At 43.9% G+C, this 19,829-nt stretch overlaps 1 protein-coding gene and 1 long non-coding RNA gene across 2 annotated transcripts in view; one reads left to right on the forward strand and one right to left on the reverse strand.

Moving 5' to 3' along the window:
• Positions 1–4,363, reverse strand: part of TRHR (thyrotropin releasing hormone receptor) — a 30,107-nt gene extending 25,744 nt beyond the window's left edge. The window contains exons 1-2 of the mRNA XM_083749298.1: positions 3,694–4,363; positions 2,037–2,878 (exon numbers count right to left, since the gene is read on the reverse strand). Of these exons, the coding sequence (XP_083605424.1) occupies positions 2,037–2,843 (807 nt within the window). The 5' untranslated portion in view covers positions 2,844–2,878; positions 3,694–4,363. The remainder of the gene's footprint in view (positions 1–2,036; positions 2,879–3,693) is intronic.
• A 10,733-nt stretch (positions 4,364–15,096) lies between these two features.
• LOC310849342 overlaps positions 15,097–19,829 on the forward strand; it is a 431,248-nt gene continuing 426,515 nt past the window's right edge. The window contains exon 1 of the long non-coding RNA XR_014566878.1: positions 15,097–15,212. This is a non-coding gene — a long non-coding RNA (uncharacterized lncRNA). The remainder of the gene's footprint in view (positions 15,213–19,829) is intronic.

The following is a 19,829-nucleotide window of genomic DNA, read 5'->3' on the forward strand; positions in this document are numbered from 1 at the left end:
CAATGCTTGGCAAAACTAACTATTTTCCTTGCCAGCTTCTTTTCACTTCCATAAGTATTGTATCATAATTAGAATGTGCTGGCAAGGATGCATTGCACTTGCTATTGTACAGTGTCTAGTTTATAATGGACACTGTATAAAACGGTTAAACTATGATGATGGCATGATGACCCCTAGATTAGATCAGTGATGGACTAACTTGGCCCTCCAGCTGTTTTGGGACTACAATTCCTATCATCCCTGACCACTGGTCCTGTTAGTTAGGGATGATGGGAGTTGTAGTCGCAAAAGAGCTGGAGGGCCAAGTTTGGCCATCACTGGACTAGATAGAGCCTATCCTACAAATCCCAATATTACATTTGCTATAATTCTGCCAGAAAGTAAAAACTCCATGTTCTGAAGCAATCATCCTGATTACCAAATCATGGGATAAAATTAAGGGAACATCTATCACCTATTTCTGAGTTTTCCTTAGGTGTCTCAGTTGAACAACAAACAATAGAACTCCCATCCCTTTGGATTTGATTTCTTGAGGTGCTTTGGCACCAACGTTTGCTTGGCTTCTTAAGGGTTTCCCATATTCTGCAGCGACAATATGGGTTCATGGCTGAGCACATAGTAAGAAGCTACATCTGATCCAGGAGTCCGTTGTGGCTGTTTTGAGGCCAATCCACACCATACTGTTATGAGTTTGTAGGTGCTAGACACCCTAAATTCCTGGATTCAGTAAATGTTAGAATTTAAACAATGCATGACATGTTAAAACTGGATGCTAGACATTGGATATAGCAAGCATTAAAATTTAAGCCAGACCAGTTTCCTACGTCAGGAAATCCCCTGGGAAATGAGCAATTAAGAAAGACAAAAGGAAGGTAATGAACCATTAGGGTAACCAGAGAGGGAGGACTTTGTGGCAGACAACAAATGGGAGGAGCCCCTTCCTCAACTCAGAGTTTAGTTTGGAAGGCAAAGCAGAGTTTAAAAGTAGAGTTTCTGAGTTGGCTTACAGGTAACCAGGGGGTGAAAGGTTGCATGTAAAAGTCAGCAAGCTGCAGAGAGTCAGAGCCATGGCTGGGGACTGTTTGAATTCAAAGCTGCAGCTATGAAAGAAGCAAGACATTCTTGGTTATATATGTGTGTAATAAACCATATATAATAAAGATACTGGAGTCTCCTCTGTGCCTCACTCCCAAAAGGAAACACGAACCCTGGGTATGCACCTGGAACTCCTAGGATCTTATAGCACACAACAATATATATCATTTCTGCTCAAAGAGAAGTGATAAGACAAAGAACAACCCTACCCAGGTGTAGCTCCTGTCAACAGCACCCAGTGATGTCACCACGCTCATCTTTGACTGCAACTGCAGACAGATGAAGGGCTCTTTGCATGTCCTAGGTCAGGTATTGGGACTTTTAATAGAAAAGTTAAGATGTTCTCATTATATCAGACTATAGTCAATTTACTCCATCATGCTAACAGTAAGAGCTGTGAAGCTCTCCAGCAAGACATGAAGCCACAGCTCCATTGCTTGTATTCAGAGGTAAAGGTAAAGGTAAAGGGGCCCCTGACCATTAGGTCCAGTCGTGGCCAACTCTGGGGTTGTGGTGCTCATCTCGCTTTACTGGCCGAGGGAGCCGGTGTACTGCTTCCGGGTCATGTGGCCAGCATAACTAAGCCACTTCTGGTGAACCAGAGCAGTGCATGGAAACACCATTTACCTTCCCACTGGAGCGGTACCTATTTATCTATTTGCACTTTGATGTGCTTTCGAACTGCTAGGTTGGCAGGAGCAGGGACCAAACAACGGGTTCTCACACCCTCATGGTGATTCGAATCACCAACCTTCTGATCGGCAACTCCTAGGCTCTGTGGTTTAACCCACAGTGCCACCCGCGTCCCTTGTATTCAGAGGTACAATGCTCCTAAACATGTTGGTTCCATTACATCCAAAAGCAGCAGAACACTCACCCACCCCAGCTACAACCACAGTTTCAAAAAAAAAAAAAAAGCCATTGGCAGGCCATTTCCCTACCTGCCTTCTGGAAGCCACAGCACTGTTAATACCCTTGTTGGTTGTTTTGGTCTTGTTTGGGGCAGCCACATCATTCTTCCACATCTTTGAGTTTTCTTTTGGGTCAGCCGAGATGGGATTTAGGAACAATATCCTGGCAATCAACCCATAGAGGACAGTTGCTAATATCATTGGCATGACGTAAAATATCCCAAAGTCCATCATATAGATTGGAGAATAGTAGCTCCTGGGCACTTTGTACCCGCAGGACACTACAGTGGCATCTTTGTAGGCTACCATGTTGAGATCTAATAAGAAAAACCAGAGCATGCAGTAGATGGAGGTGAAAGCCCAGACAAAAATAATTATCTTTTTGGCTCTTGAGAATGTACATAGAAACTGGGCTTTGATTGGGTGGCAGATAGCTATGTACCTCTCAACGGTGAAGGCGGTTATAGAACAAGAAGAAGCGTTGATGCCAAGATATTGGAGGTAAGTGATGCAGAGACACCCAATGTAGCCATAGACCCAGGATCCATAGATGCTCTCCGTGATGTTGGGAAGCCCGGCAGCCACAAGCACCATGAGGTCCGCCACAGCAAGGCTCACCAGGTAACAATTTGTAGGGGTCCTCATATGCTTCGTCCTGAGTACCACAAGCACCACCATGATGTTGCCTACGATGCCTAACCCGCAGATGAGGAGGACCAAGAAGATGGTGACCACTTGGTATTCAAGGGTGGCCACCTCCCGGATCGGCAAGAACTCTGTTTGATTCTGTCCATTGTCTGTAGTGTTCTCCATCTTCACTCGGCTGCTTCTGCCCATCAGCTACTGGTCAGCACATTTCCTCCCTTGTCTCCCTAGGAAAAGTTGATCATAGTGAATGGAGTATAAGATGCAGGTCCCTTGTGTGGTGATATTTCACACATGACAGTCCTTTGCTCCAAACAGCTTGTTGACCACCAGCCCCAGCAAACACAAATACACACACAGAGCTATGATACAGGTATGTTCATCTGTTTCATTGGGTGGGGATTTGTATAAAAACAACAACAACAACCAGGCACTGATAGGTGTGGAAGAAGGACTTTTCTATCTGCTGGAAAGACTGCCTTAGAAGAGAAGGGTAACATGATGTGTTAGACTATTCTCTTTCCAGCAAAAGTGAATCAAAGGCTGGAGACAAATTAGGCTAGGTCTCCCCCTCCAGACAATAGTCAATTTCAAAAATCTGCTTGAGTCGACAATACAGCAGGACAAAACAAAATATGTGTGCACACAGCTGGTATTCCTTAGTTCTATTACTTTTTTAAAAAAAAGTCTTATGTGACTTGAGAGAGGATTGAATTGGGAGTAAAGATTGGACAGAGTGAACTCTCCCAGCTTAAGACATTCTTCATAGGAGACGACCCCAAAGAGTCATGCTGAGGGTTCAAGGAAAGGGATTGTGTCCAAATATTTAGAGTTAAAGCCCTTTCATACTGTTTTATGCCATCCTGCTGGTAGCCACAGCCATTGGCATTCATTGATCAGCCCTCGTCAGATGAAGGCAATTCTATCACTGCAGAAGAATAGAGGGTTGTTTGTTGATAATACATACAGATATTTATCTATCAGATACCCCAGTCCATTGCTCCCTCCTGTCCCTGTATTCAATATGATATATGGGACTTACCTTCAGCTTTTTTGCAGGGACTTCAGAGCTGTGCATGTCCAATCTGAGTTGACGACATAAGCTCCGCTCCAACTTTGGGCAGTCAGAGAAAACCCAGCACATCACACTTCACTCCGCAAACATGCTGCAGATCACTGCCCGCCAAAGCTTCGCCGCTCCAGTCTCCCCTAAGCCCTCCAAGGGAAGAGGCTGATCATCTCAAAGCTACCAAGCTGCCAAATCACAAACAGCCTATTAATGAGAAAGATACACAAAGTGTCCATTGATCCACAGATCTGCTTTTCTCGGGAAAGGCAATAGAACCTCTTTTGGCGACACAGTTTTAACTCGAGATGTCTATGTAAAAAGGAAAAGGGAAAAAAGCGACAAATGCACAGACAGACAAGGCAAGTACCACTCTACTCTTTTAGGACTGCTAATGGAGCACCCAAACAGGCACAGTATGTGCAATGGATGCTCCCTTATGAATCTACACCTGGAAAGTATACGTGGCAACTCCTCTCTCTCTCTCTCTCTCTCTCTCTCCCTGCTCTGAATCCTGCTCTGAATTTCCACACTTCAGAGAAAATGAGAAAGAGGAGGGGGCCTGCCTCCAAACCATTTCTTTTCTTTTTTTTGAAGTGCTCTGTTAAAGAGCCACAGACACTATTCTATTTATTTATTATTTGGGTATTCTGTCGTATTGGACAGTCAAAAGAAGCAGAAAAAAATCCAATTTTCTTTCTAATGTGTGAAGCATCACTTGTGCTTCTTTGCCTTCAGTTGCAGAACTCCTGGAAACAACCAATTATATGAATGGAGGGAAGGAAATTGGATTTCATAACAAGGTTTAAGGTGAAAAGGTTGTTGTTAAAGGAAGCATATTAAACAATATATTTAAAGCAATGTTTTTAAAGGAAGCATGTTTCCTTTAAAGAACCATACAGTGCACATTTTTGGAAACGTTATCATGTTGTTATTAGTTCATGCTAACAGTCAATGACTGTTGTGAAGTGAAAAGAGTACAGGAATCAGTTGCAAGCACTCGTGCAACAATGCAGTGCTACACTCAGGTACCACAAGCATAAGAAAAAATTGCTGGATCAGGCCAAAGACTCCTCTAATCCAGAAACCTGCTATGGCCGGCCAGATGCCTCCAGGAAGTCTACAGGCAGGACTTGAATGCTACAGTTATTGTTATTATTATTTTTTACTCACCCATCTGGCTGGGTTTCCCCAGCTACTCTGGGTGGCTCCCAATGGAATATTAAACAGAATAAAACATCAAACATTAAAAATTTCCCTAAACAGCCTCCAGATGTCTTCTAAAAGTCAGATAGTTCTTTATTTCCTTGACATCTGATGGGAGGGCGTTCCACAGGGCAGGAGCCACCACTGAGAAGGCCCTCTGCCTGGTTTCCTGTAACCTCACTTCTCACAGTGAGGGAACCACCAGAAGGCCCTCAGAGCTCGACCTCAGTATACTGGGCAGGTATACTGGGCTGAGGCCATTTAGAGCTTTAAAGGTCAGCACAACACTTTGAATTGTGCTCGGAATCATACTGCGAGCCAATGTAGGTAGGTCTTTCAGGACTGGTGTTATGTGGTCTCAGCAGCCACTCCCAATCACCAGTCTAGCTGCTGCACTCTCTCCCCTTTGAACAACTGGTATTCAGAACCATACTGCTCTACATTCTGCTAGTAGCCATTGATAGGTAAAAAAAGGTAAAGGTAAAGGACCCTTGGACGGTTAAGTCCAGTCAAAGGTGATTATGGGGTTGTGGTGCTCATCTCTCTTTCCAGGCTGAGGGAGCCAGCATTTGTCCATAGACAACTTTCTGGGTCATGTGGCCAGCATGACTAAACTGCTTCTGGCGCAATGGAACACCGTGATGGAAACCAGAGCACATGGAAATGCTGTTTACCTTCCCATCACAGCAGTACCTATTTATCTACTTGCGCTGGTATGCTTTCGAACATCTAGGTTAGTAGGAGCTGGGACAGAGCAATGGGAGCTCACCCCGTTGTGGGGATTTGAACTGCCAAGCTTCCGATCGGCAAGCCCAAGAGGTTCAGTGGTTTAGACCACAGCGCCACTCGCGTCCCATTGATACTTACCAATGGTTCATTTAAATTCTCCATGGTGCTCCTTTACCTGCAGGGAAGCTGCTTGTGAAGCAGCATCCATACCCTACAGGATCAATCCCTTTGCTTAACAGCTATCCCACAGGGAGCAGGCTGTATGAAACCTCTGGGAGCTGTCAGTCGGAGACGGGAAGTGCCATCAATATGCAGACGCCCATTTCATCGGAATCAGTAAAGATGGTTGAGGTGTTGTTAGGCTAGTGCTTGGAGGCAGCTGGTCCAGCTGGTGGGAAGACAGCCTAACCTGGATGGATTCGCATTCCCCTGGAAAGAGCAGGTCCATAGCTTGGGTGGGCTCCTGGATGTCACTGGAGAGTCAGGTGACTTTAGTGGCCTTTTTCCAGCTGGATCAGCAGCCACAGTCCCTTTTGAATGGCATTTACTTGGTCACTGTACTCACTGGCGGAGGAAGAGGCATGCGGGGGGAGCACACACACCCCCGGCAGCACGATCTCGGTGGGGTGCCATCGCGGCTGCCCCGCCCCCCCGCCTGCACTGGGCGCCATGCCCCAGGACGCACACCAGCCCTGCCCCCACCTGCTCTCCCCAGCCCCCCGGTGCCGGAGCATGAAGCTCCGCCACTGACTGTACTCCATGCTCTGGTAACTTCCAGATTGGACTATTGCAATGCGTTCTATGTGGAGTTGCCCATGAAGATGACCAGGAAACCTTTACTGGGTCAAAATGCAGCAGCTAGATTACTGGTTAGGATTCCTTTTATATCTCACATAAGCCTTTTTTTTTTTTAACAGCTGCATTGGCTACCAGTCAGTTCCCGGATGCAATTAAACGTGGTCACCCTATTTAAAGTCCTAAACAACTCAGAATACTTGAAAGAGTGCCTTCTTTCCTACAGACCCTCATGGGTGTTAATATCAGCCGAGGGGTCATTCCAGCACCATCAGAGGCACTGAAGAGCACATTTCCTGTGGCAGCCCCTAAATTGGGGAACACTCCTCACAAAGGTGCATTACAGTGGTACCTCGGGTTACATACGCTTCAGGTTACAGACTCCGCTAACCCAGAAATAGTACCTCAGGTTAAGAACTTTGCTTCAGGATGAGAACAGAAATCGTGTTCTGGCGGCGCAGCAGCAGTGGGAGGCCCCATTAGCTAAAGTGGTGCTTCAGGTTAAGAACAGTTTCAGGTTAAGAACGGACCTCCAGAACGAATTAAGTACTTAACCTGAGGTACCACTGTATACAGCTTTTGGCAAATGCTGACTATATACCTTTTTACCCTAGCTTTTTGTCTTTTTGTTTGTTTGTTTGTTTGTTTGTTTGTTTGTTTTTAAAAAGAAATATTTATTGATATTTTGTTATGAGAGAAGAAGCATGTGTTATATAGGTGATTTTCACAACAAAGGAGACAATAATGAAACATAACACATAATACTTCAAGAAAAGGGGAGGGAGAAATCAGGACATAACAAAAATAGGCAGTGCAGCCTTACATAGCGATGATAAATAGAATGTACAGGGAGAAGAATATGAAAGAAGGCTAATCTTCTACACAACATCTCCACATAGTAATGTGGGAATTTGGAGGTCTGGTGGGTTCTGCATTTGAGTTAACAAAGGAAAGGAATTTATGTCATATCAGATGAAAACGGTCTATTTTTTACTTGCCTCTAAGGGCGCTCCTTCACTGTATTAGGTGTTCCAAATCTTTCTAAGCCACTCCTCCTGAGAGCGGGGTTGGTTAGATTTCCAAGAAGTCACAACTGTGAATATGGCTGCAGCCAGGAATGTGAATACTAAGGATTTATCAGCAATGGAGAAATTGTTGCCCCCTTCCAAGGAGAAGACCACCAGAGCTGAGTCTGGGGTTAGCACTTGAGTTGTGATCCTTGAAATAAAATTAAAAAACCAAAGATCAAAACTTCTGAATGATACAGCAATTTCACCACATATAGAGTAGCGTTCCAGTGGAATCACAGTCTCTCCAGCACGGATTAGCATGGCATTTTCTAATTTTTGATAAACAGAGTGGAGTCCAGTGCCATCTCAAAGCTGAATTATTAATCACAAGTGTCAACTATTTTAACTGGAAAGCCTCATAATACAACTTAAGTTTTGGGGTACCAGTACCTCCCTTAGTTCTTAGTCAATACATGGTCAGACAGATCTTCCTGCTACTTTTACCTCCTGAAATAAAATTATTAATCAAGTGTTGCCATCAAGTCAATTGTGAATGAGGGACAGGTATGGGCAGGATCTGAAAAAAATTAATAAATACAGTAGAAAGTTAGGAAGAATGTGCATGTTCACTGCTGCAATTCAGCCTAACCAGCTTAAATTTAAACACTTCCAAGAGTGAAGTTTTTCTGTGGTCTTTTTGTGGCGATCCCTATAGTTTCTTTGGCATAATGCCAAGGTTATAACTACACCAAAACATCTATACCCACCATACAGCAATTTAAAGCCAGTGTTAGAGCATAACTAGTTGCTTTCTGAAATCTTGGAAATAATAGGCAGTATGATCAATTTGTTGTAATTGATTTTTAACCCAGCAACATCAGCCAATGTACTAAGAGCCTGCTGTAAAGACAGAAGAGCTTTTTTTAGTATCACATATCATTAATAGCAGATTGCTCAGTTCCTTGGATTTGGATAACTTTAATTTCAGTGAAGAATATTAGATCCATAGTTGCAAATAGAAGAGGCAATAGTGAACAGGCTTGTTTGGTCCTTCATTTCATTAGGAAATGAGCTGAATCAATTCCATTAATGGTAATGTAAGCTGGGGATTCCAAATAAATTTGTTCAATTAAGTGTAAACATCTATTCCCAAACAACATTTTTTATGAGTCTCTTGCGATAGCTCCATTCAATACAATCAAATACCTTGAAGGCATCTAGTGAAATAAAAGTTGCGGAAGGGCAAAATTTGTATGCATTGTGAATTATATTGAGAAGCCTTCTAACAACAGCAGGAATATTTCCTTGAGGAATAAAGCCAGATTGTCCTAGAACTATATAATTGGAAATAAACACACTGAGTCATTGGACTATTACAGATGATAGTATTTTTGTACCAGCATTCAATAATACATTAGGGGTATGCATTAGATTTGGAGATTAATACAATTCTAGAGGTTTTCCACAAGGAGAGGACAATACCACCTGACAGCATGTCGTTAAATAAAGCTTTCAGTTGAGGAGCTTACAAAAGGTTTTGTAAAAGTCTCCAGTGAACCCATCAGATCCTGGAGATTTACCTTTTGTTAGTTGTCTAATTGTATCCTTTACTTGTTTTGGAAACAGTGCTATTCAAAAAGGTCCTGTGGTCATTGGTCAAAGTCAGCAGTCCAGTTTGTAACAGGTAAGAGTCAATATCATCCATAGATGGAATTGCAGATATGTAGAGGTTTTGAAGACTGGTTCAAATTCTTGGTTGATTTATGATGTTCATAGCAGAGGTTGCCTTCAGTATTGTGTATGCAGAGAATCAAGTTTCTTGAATGTCACTTCTTTAGTGTGCACGCTGGTAGTTGCGAGGCTTTATTTCCAAAGTCATAGTAACTTCTTTTGGTGCATGGTAGAGCTTGGAGAAAAAACATAGACATCACCTTGCCAACAAAGGTCTGTATAGTAAAAGCTATGGTTTTCCCAGTAGTGATGTATGGAAGTGAGGGCTGGACATAGGCGCCGACTCCATGGGGCCTGAGGGGGCCCGAGCCCCCTCAAAAATTCGTTTGGGGGGGCTCTGCCCCCCCAATAATTTAAGAAAATTATTACCGTATTTTTCCGGCATTCTGCCTCAGGGTCTTACTGCCCACCCTGCTCTGTTTCCTTGCTGTGTTTGCTCAAACGGAACAAAGAGCAGGGAAAGCCCCTCCCCTCCAGGCAGAGGGAAAGCAGCGTGTGTCTCTGTGCTCCGTGCAGGAGGGAGAGAGAGAGAGCGAGAGAGAGCGCACGAGCTGGCTGACTTGGGTGGGTAGGTGAGGGAAAACTTTGGCCTTCCTTTCCTCCCTCCTCCTGTTATACCCCTCTCCTGCATTCTTAGCCAGCTGCTTCTCTGCACACCCCTCTCCTGCTCCGTGTCCCTTCTGTGTTTTTCCTTCCCTCCCCACTTAAAATGTGGTTAAAAAGCATGGATCCACATGGATCCTCAGGATCTTTGCATTGGGTCAGCCCAAATTCACCATCAGATCACATAGCATGTCCATGGCTACAGCCTGCCCCCCCAAAATCACGCACCCACTGTTCCCTGGGGCTGCAATGGTGCAAAAACGTGGTTACAAAACATGGATCCACATGGATCCTCAGGATCTTTGCATTCGGTCAGCCCAAATTCACCATCAGAGCACATAGCATGTCCATGGCTACAGCCTGCCCCCCAAAAATCACGCACCCACTGTTGCCTGGGGCTGCAGTGGTGCAAAAACGTGGTTACAAAACATGGATCCACATGGATCCTCAGGATCTTTGCATTGGGTCAGCCCAAATTCACCATCAGAGCACATAGCATGTCCATGGCTACAGCCTGCCCCCCAAAAATCACGCACCCACTGTTGCCTGGGGCTGCAATGGTGCAAAAACGTGGTTACAAAACATGGATCCACATGGATCCTCAGGATCTTTGTATTGGGTCAGCCCAAATTCACCATCAGAGCACATAGCATGTCCATGGCTACAGCCTGCCCCCCCAAAAATCACGCACCCACTGTTGCCTGGGGCTGCAGTGGTGCAAAAACGTGGTTACAAAACATGGATCCACATGGATCCTCAGGATCTTTGTATTGGGTCAGCCCAAATTCACCATCAGAGCACATAGCATGTCCATGGCTACAGCCTGCCCCCCCAAAATCACGCACCCACTGTTGCCTGGGGCTGCAATGGTGCAAAAACGTGGTTACAAAACATGGATCCACATGGATCCTCAGGATTTTTGCATTGGGTCACCCCAAATTCACCATCAGATCACATGTCTGTGGCCACAGCATGAAGCACAAAAATGATACATCCACTGTTTCATTCAGAATGTTTTTTTCCCTTGTTTTCCTCCTCTAAAAACGATGTGCGTGTTATGGTCAGGTGCGTGTTATAGAGCGAAAAATACGGTAGTTATATTATGCTTTGTAAAATCACAAAATTATGTTGGTATTTTTTATTTTCCTTGTTTGATGATAGTTACCTTTTAAAATACATTCAGTAATGAGTTAAAACAAATAATTATTACGGTAGTAAAAGAGGCGGCGCGAGTAGTTTTGCTCGGTGCGTGCGACTGGCCCAGCCCCTCTTTCCTTTTCCTCTCTTCTGCTCTCCTGCCGGGCGCCTGAGGGAGAGTTACTTAGCGGTTCTGAGGAGCCGCTGTTGTTTCGGCAGGGGAAAAACCGCCGCCCGCGAACCGCCGAGCTCCCTCTCTCTTTCCAGCCTCTCTCTCTCTCTCTCTCTCTCGCTATGGCCAAGGAGGAGGAGAAGCCCTTCAGCCAGTCTATGGCCGAGTGGCGGAGGTTCATCTACAACCGCCACCAGCGGCGAGTTCCTGGGGCGAACGGCCAAGAGCTGGGGTGAGGAGGGCGAGCGAGCGCGCGGGGAAGGGAGGGGAGGGGGCGGCCGGCACGAGGGGCGGTGGGAGGCGAGGCGCGGCGGGCACTTGCCTTGCCCACCACGCATCTCTCTCCTTCTCGGTCTCTCTCCCTCCCTCAGCTGGCGAGGGGGCCACGAGGCGGGCGGCAGCAGCAGCAACGGGCCGGGAGCGGATCTTATAAAACTTCCCGGGGCAGGACCCCAGTATGGGCCCCCCCAATATTTTTTATAAGTCGGCGCCCCTGGGGCTGGACCATAAGGAAGGCTGATCGCCAAAGAATTGATGCTTTCGAATTATGGTGTTGGAGGAGACTCTTGAGAGTCCCATGGACTGCAAGAAGATCAAACCTCTCCATTCTTAAGGAAATCAGCCCTGAGTGCTCACTGGAAGGACAGATCCTGAAGCTGAGGCTCCAATACTTTGGCTACCTCATGAGAAGAGAAGACTCCCTGGAAAAGACCCTGATGTTGGGAAAGATTGAGGGCACAAGGAGAAGGGGACAACAGAGGACGAGATGGCTGGACAGTGTTCTCGAAGCTACCAGAATGAGTTTGACCAAACTGCGGGAGGCAGTGGAAGATAGGAGTGCCTGGCATGCTCTGGTCCATGGGGTCACGAAGAGTCGGACACGACTAAACGACTAAACAAAAACAACAAGAAGAGCTTGGAGAATGTGATCTGTCTCTAGAGATTCAAGTTCTGCTCTCTTAGCTCATAGAAGTTTGAATGTGCTGCATTCTCAGGTTAATAATAATAATAATAATAATAATAATAATAATAATAATAAATTTATTATTTATACCCCACCCCTCTGGCTGGGTTTCCCCAACCACTCTGGGCGGTTTAGAGCACATATTAAAAATTGTAGAACATCAGACATTAAAAACTTCCAAATACAGGACCAGTGGCGTAGCGTGGGGGGTGCAGGGGGGCCAGCCGCACCGGGCACAACATCTGGGGGTTAGGGTTAGGGGGCGCAAATCCACAGGTTAGGGGGTGCGAATTACTTGCCTTGCCCCAGGTGCTGACAACCCACTCTACGCCACTGTACAGGACTGCCTTTAGATGTCTCCTAAAAGTCAAATAGTTGTTTATTTCCTTGACAACTGATGGGAGGGCGTTCCACAGGGTGGGGACCACTACTGAGAACATAGGAGTTCCAAATTCTGTATTTCCTTGTGTAGTCAGGAGGAGAGAAGTTCCTCTCTCTTTTCCTATGGCTGCTTCACTAATGCATCGCCCTCTAATAACTTGTTTCATGGCATCCCATGAAATTGAGACATTAGTTTTTGGAACGGCTTTTTCTTGGAAATAGAGCTTATTGTAATTTTTATTTAGCCAATTTAGCTGTCCATAAAAGTGAGTCAAAAGTCCATTGAAATATCTTGGAGGCAAAGAGACCTTGATCTGACACTGAAATAATTCCTATGTCTATCCATGTTACTGTAGGCCAAAGGCTGTGTGAGATTAAAAGACAATCAAAACAGGCCACTGAAGGAGATCAGTATGAGTAGAACATGAATTCCTTACGGTTGAGAGTTCAGACACTCCTTCATGTCTCCTCCTAAAATTATTTCACCCTCCAGGAAGTCTTGTAGAGTTTGGATGTGAGATTCAAAAAAATCTAATTGACAAATATTAGGAGCATAAAGCAAGCATCCATGAGTTTATATGCCCTTAGAGAGCTCTCTACCAGAAGGTATCTACCTCTTGGGTTTGCCATGAGTCTTTAACAACAAATGACATTTTCACTGCGACACTCCCCATACTATGGAAGACACTGGAGAACAAAATTGATCACCTAGGCTTTGGCCTTCAAAAAGTGAGTATTTTGCTTTTTTCTGGTGCATTTCCTGAACAAGGATTATATCAGGGTGTTCTTTTTTAAAGATGTATTCTAGCCTAGAACATTTAACAACTGAGCCCACTCCTTTGGCATTAAGAGAGATAACTTTAAGGGTAGTTGATGCTATAGACATGGGAAGTAGCTAAATATGCATGTAGTGAGCCTTGGTGTGAGTGTTGAATGTGTGATAAGTGCCAGGTAAAACAGCTGCATTGCATAAATGTCTCTCAACATGAGAGAATAACAATAATTATAGGAACGCATAAATAAAAACATAACCATTTTCTGGACTGCTTAGCCTCATGTCAGGGTAAGCTGTGGAGAACTTTACCCTTCTTCTTCTTCGGTGATCATTTGTAGCCGAGTAAGATTGTCTTCCATAAACACTGTTTTAACAATGAGTCCGTAAGTGACTGCGGTGGCCAATTCTGGATCCACATGTCTTTCCACAGTGGGGACATTGGTTTACAGGCAGGAGTTGATCACGGTGTGGATTTGCCAAGTGTGCCTTCCTCTTAGCATATTTCTCCCTTGCATCCTGAGTTTGAGTGTCTTCAAAGCCCATGACACCTTTGGTAAAGGCTGTTCTCCAACTGGAGCGCTCGCAGACCAGTGTTTCCCAGTTGTCGTGTTTATACTACATTTTTTTTAGATTTGCCTTGAGACAGTCTTTTGTTGACCACCAGTATTACGCTTTCCCTTTTTAAGTTCGGAAAAGAGTAGTTGCTTTGGAAGACGATCATCAGGCATCCGCACAACGTGACCAGTCCAACAAAGTTGATGTTGCAGAATCATTGCTTCAACACTGGTGATCTAGCATCAGGCAATTAAGAAAGGACTGGGTGGTGGATTATTTTAGTTCTCCATACCCTCTCCTTCTTCGAGAATCAAGTAATAATAGCCTGAAGGCTTTGAATTGAAGCTGAATGTCTGCAAGTCTTAGCAGTGTATCTGAAGAAGTGTGCATGCACACGAAAGCTCATACCAAGAACTAACTTAGTTGGTCTTTAAGGTGCTACTGGAAGGAAAAAAAAATTTTGTTTTGACTATGGCAGACCAACACGGCTACCTATCTGTAACTGCAAGTCTTAGGTTTGCTTCCCATAAATGCTTGAAATGCATAATATTAACAAGTAGTGCCACGTTTTGTTCTCCTTTTGAGCCACCCATGCTGAGGAGGGGGTGAGAGATAGGCCTTCCATTTGATGCCAATTCTGGGGTGGTAATTTCAAGATTATGCAGTATATTTTCTATTTGTTGAACATCATAGGCTACAAGGTATTCACAATTTACTTGCACTACTATCTTAAATGGGAAGTCCCACTGGTAACAAATTACTGCAGCTATTAGCGGAGTACTGAAGCATTTGAATGATCTGCGACAGGCCAAGGTCTCTAGGAATAGGTCCAGGAACACCCAAATAATCAAAGATTCACTTTTTAAGATCACAGAAGTTGCATAGGGCATTGAAGATGGAATTTTTGATCTGATATCTTTTGAAATGCACAACAATATCCCTAGGTATGTCCGAAGCCCTTGTTTGGGGTCTGCCTACTCTGTGAGCTTGTTCAATGCCAATGGAAGTGAGTGGCAGTGGCAGGGGCAGGGTTGGGGTATATACTCAAACTGCCAAACCAATTCAAAATAAAGGCAAACATGTCTTTTATTTCCTCCTGTTCGGGAATCCTGCGTAGACAAAACTTTTTTGGTCTATCCCTATTAGACTGATCCTCAATCTTTCATTCCAAATCCTCCCATGTCATTTTGAGTACTGTATTTTTTGCTCTATAAGACTCACTTTTTCCCTCCTAAAAAGTAAGGGGAAATGTGTGTGCGTCTTATGGAGCGAATGCAGGCTGTGCAGCTATCTCAGAAGCCAGAACAGCACAGCGATCCCTCTTGCTGTTCTGGCTTCTGAGATTCAGAATATATTTTTTCTTGTTTTCCTCCTCCAAAAACTAGGTGTGTCTTGTGGTCTGGTGCGTCTTATAGAGCGAAAAATACGGTAATTGCAGTTCAGATTGAGTGGCCAGGCGAACATTAAGTGCTTCATTTGCTGGTTTGTGTTACGTCAGCTATGCAATCAGGTAACATTTTAATTTTAGTTTCAGGTGGCTGCAGAGCAGCAGTCCAGTCACTCGCTAGAACCTATTTTATTTTGGCTATAAATTTCACCGAATCCCTCTCCTCAGGGCTGCTGGAGGATTTTGTGCCCTTTCTCCCGGAAGTGCTGGGCGCCATGTCCCCTTCACCAGCTTTGTTTGACAGCTCTGACGGGTCAGGCTCCAGGGCGTGATGAATATTGAGCCTCGTTAATTTACTTTTCGGACTGCATAAGCTCTGCAACATAACCTTTCGGGGGAGTTCTCAGAGAGGTGGAAAACCACATTTCTGCAGACATTCAGAGCAGTTTTAATCCTGAGTATAGTGGAGACTTGAAATCAAGCTGTCTTTCAACTTCACGGCACGGCACACCCCTTTCCCCTGGCTTTTGATGTTTGAGGTGTATTTGCTTTAAACTGTTCTTAACATTGTGTTTTAATTGTTGTCACCCACCCTGGATGAAGGGTGCGTGATTAATAATAGCAACAATAAGACTCACTTTCAAAAAAAATGCATATCAAAAACAACACAGTACTTTTCTTTTTGCTATTATATCATCTCTCATACACACACACAAACTACACATACATACAAATTCTTCCACTGATATGTTTCTACTGGAGAGTTTATGAAAATACTGAGATGAAATCGTATGATTAAAAGCTCCGTATACATACTGTGGCCAATCACAGTGTGCATTTATCTCCCTAATAACAGCATATAAATTTCCCCACAGTTATTCTTCGGTTTGCCAAACTTACTAAAGAGTTATGATTATTACGCCCTTAAAAGGACCTCTATGCTAAAGTAACACCCCAGGCAGCTGACCTCAATAACCTCATAGGGCAATCATAGCATTTAGCAGTGGCAGTAACGATGCTGCAAGAGGTCATGCTCTCTTGCTTATATCACAATTTTTTAAAGCCCACAGACAAAGGCAGATTTCTTATTCTGCAAGCCACCCACACATGACGGGCATTTCAAATGCAACCTCTCTCTGCTTTGTAGTGGATGCAAGGACAAAGCTTACATAGTTGGTTTATGGGCTTTTAATGAATTTGTTCATTAACTTCCTTGGGTCCCATCTTATATGAATGTTTTCTGCCTCCATTTAGCAAAAAGGAAACACAGTGGGCTCAGCACCATTTGTCTGAATGCCACTTTCCCATGGTAAACCATTTTCAGACTAGCTCACAGCATCAAAGAGGAAGTGTTCATTAGGGAGGTTTCACCGTGAAATGTGAACTGAATATAATTCTCCCCATCCCTAGCAAAACAGCACTACATGTGAGGAACTTCTCACGTACAGACTCTGTATACAACTGGGAAGAAAACCCACACATGGTGATTTTCAAGAGGACACAATTAACCCAGGTTGGCAAATGCATGGCGGAAGCTTGTTTATTCTGACCAACCCCAACTGTATACAGTAATTCAATGTTCTGCCCATGCCTTTTGTTCTCTGCTGTTTCCATGCTGATTAGCAACTTCCTTGCTTGGTTTCAGTTCGAAAGCAGCAGGATATAAATCATATTTGGCATGTACAAGCTAATGATGAGCTGTCGGAACTTTTTGAAACTGTTCATAACTCAGCAGTTACTTGCTTGGAATGCTAGCATTCTGATCCTGCCTCGGTGAATTTCATACATCTTAATTAATTGAAAAATACAGAGACCCTGAACATCTACCATTCCATCTCTCTTTTTTTTGCAAAAGAAAGAATGGCCAGGCAAACACACCTCTAAGACCGGAACCACCTTAAGAAGGACAGTAAATTTGTGAATGTCTTACAATGATGACACAGTACTACTGTATGTTTCACATTTTTTTGTATAGATGTGATAAGTGGTAAAAGAGTAGATGCATTATATGGGACAGAGAAGAGATTGTTTTATGTACCAGGTGAGGGATGAAATGGTATGGCTGTGCAATATATTGAATTTTTGTTTTATGTTTAGTTTTGCTCAGCTAGATGGTGAGTATATCTATTGCAGGCTCTATGAGACTATTATGGCTTAATGCCTGTGCAGCCCAGTGGCATGATTGATTGATTGTTGAGCTTATCTAGCAGAGGGTTCTGTACACAGGATGTGTCTCAAGGAAAGTACATCGGAGAAGAATGTTGTTGGATGACGTCTCTCAGTGATCAAGGGGCACGGGAGAGGGAAATGTTGGAGGGATGATGAAAGATGCTTGCATCCGATATCCTGCACTGAGTTCCTTCCTAGTTGTCTTCCAAGTTGATGAGGTTCATTTGACATTGACATGAAACCGAGCCTTTAGTTTCTCTGGCCCAATCCTGTGGATACTCTTGCAACAGAGATTCAACAGGTGTCATAAATATTCACCTTTAAACAATGGCTAACAACTTACATACTGGTCACCTCTCAGCACTGCATCATTAACTCTGTGGGCAGGGGGCCCATATCTCAGTCTGCCATTCCTCCAACCGGAAGTCCTCAAATTAGCACTATGTATGGTGTGAAAGTGTCCTTGGAGGGTCATTCTTGCCCCATAGCACAACAAAAGATAAACCAGAACATTTGTGGTATAAACAGTTAACAGGAATTTCAGCAGGAAGTTACAAGATGTGAACTGATTGGAAACAAAGCAGTATGGTGGCCTGAAACCTTTGCAGGCGCAAATAGTGTTGAATACAGGAATGTGTATAACTCTCTCAATACTATCATGAGCCAAAAGCATTATGGATGTCTCCAAGTACTGCTGAGAAAGTCCCCTGTCTGAACTCACTAGAGCACAGTGCTATTTTTTTTTTATGAGGAAGGGAAATATCCCCAATATTTTCTTTTTAGAAAAGAATTTACATACTGTGTTTGCAGACCATCTGCTTACTTTGCTGCTCAGTTTGCATGATCATTTTTAGCACTGAGTGGGTGGCTTTGCTACTTTATAATTGCTACAGTCCAAGACCATATGCCCTCTTTCCTGAAAGCTTTATCTTTCCATTTGATGTATCACCATAACTGAAATCTTCTGGGATTGTTCATAAGAAGAAAATATGGAGCCAGATGCTGCATAGCCTGAGGTTATTCCATTGGGATCTCAGATTCAAATCAACAAGCTTCAATCCTGGTTCACACCTGCATGTACTCTGCAATTACTCTGTAATTGACCTGTTTTTCGGAGGTAATTTAATTATTGTTTGATTTTATGTTATATATTTGATGTTAGTCACCCTGAGCCCGGCTTTGGCCAGGGAGGGTGGGATATTAAATAAAATTTATTATTATTATTATTATTATTATTATTATTATTATTATTATTAATCAATTGCTTTGTACTTGGCCCTCACCCAGGGCCATCTTACCCATCGGCAATAGGGGTGCGGGGCACCCAGGTGCCGGGCTCTCAGGGGCGCCAGGCCAAGAGCTGAGTCCAAGGAAGAGCCTGCCCGTCTGTCGGAGCACCGCTGCAGGCTCTTCTGCTGCAGGCAGCTCTATACCGCAAGTTCAGGGGTGACTGAGCCAGCAAGACGCTGAGATGGCCAGCTGGCTCCACCTTCCTGTATGCCTGGGACTGGGCAATCGGGGGGGTGGGGTGCTGGGCGGATCTTTGCACCCCGGCACCGCATATGCTTAAGACAGCCCTGCCCTCACCACATTCACATCATAAATTTAAAGTGTTATAGTACCATTTTAAATAGTTGTGGCTTCCCCTAAAGCAAGCTGTAGTATTTTACACAACATACTTACCATGACAATTTATAGCAACGTACTATTTTATCTCATCTGCCTGGGGGTTTTCTAGCTTATTTTGCTCTCAGGACAATTTTTAGGGAAGTAGGACAGAGGTAAAGAAGATAAGGTCTAAAATGGTCACAAGATCGGGGTAGGATTTTAGCAGGCCTCAAGTCAGCTTCTGAAGACCATTGCAATTTTTGATGTACATGGGGGAATGAAAAGGGTTTTAAAAAGTGAGAGAAAAGTCTACAGCTTACACTCTTCTCCATTTGAGCCGGGTTAAAAGGTTGCTGAGGAGACCAAAGCTATGCTTTGCTTGCAAAAGGCTGATTCCTGAAGCAAAAAGCTAAAGTCTACTGTTTTGCAGCAAGAAGGAGTCTCTAGCTAATGTCTGGTGCATGAAACAAAATGGGGTCCCTTGGGTCTCCCCTTTCTTGGGCTCCTATCATCTGTGCTATCACCAGCCGCTCTTTGAATTGCTGCTGTTATTAACATCATTATTCTTACTGTTTGTACTTTCTGCATTTCACTTTCCTTTGCCTTGTTTACTATCCCTCTTTAATTGTATGTACCTGTAACTCAGGATAACACTTCATGCATCTGATAGGAGTAGACTGCAGTACATAAAAGCTTGTGCCATTAGTTAGCCTTCATGTGATGAGGATTTTATATGTGAACTATCCCTATGAAATATTTCAGTTTAGCTTCATTCTCTTCCATGCTGAAGGGAAGATGGGAGGGGTGTAAAATCAGGAAATGTCCTTTATGTGTGAGACATTTTTAGGTTGATGTCAGGCTCAAAATAGGATAGATATGTCTGAAATATA

The sequence above is a fragment of the Podarcis gaigeae genome, assembly GCF_964106915.1.
Source record: "Podarcis gaigeae genome assembly, chromosome: 7".
In the NCBI taxonomy this organism is placed as follows: Eukaryota; Metazoa; Chordata; class Lepidosauria; order Squamata; family Lacertidae; genus Podarcis; species Podarcis gaigeae.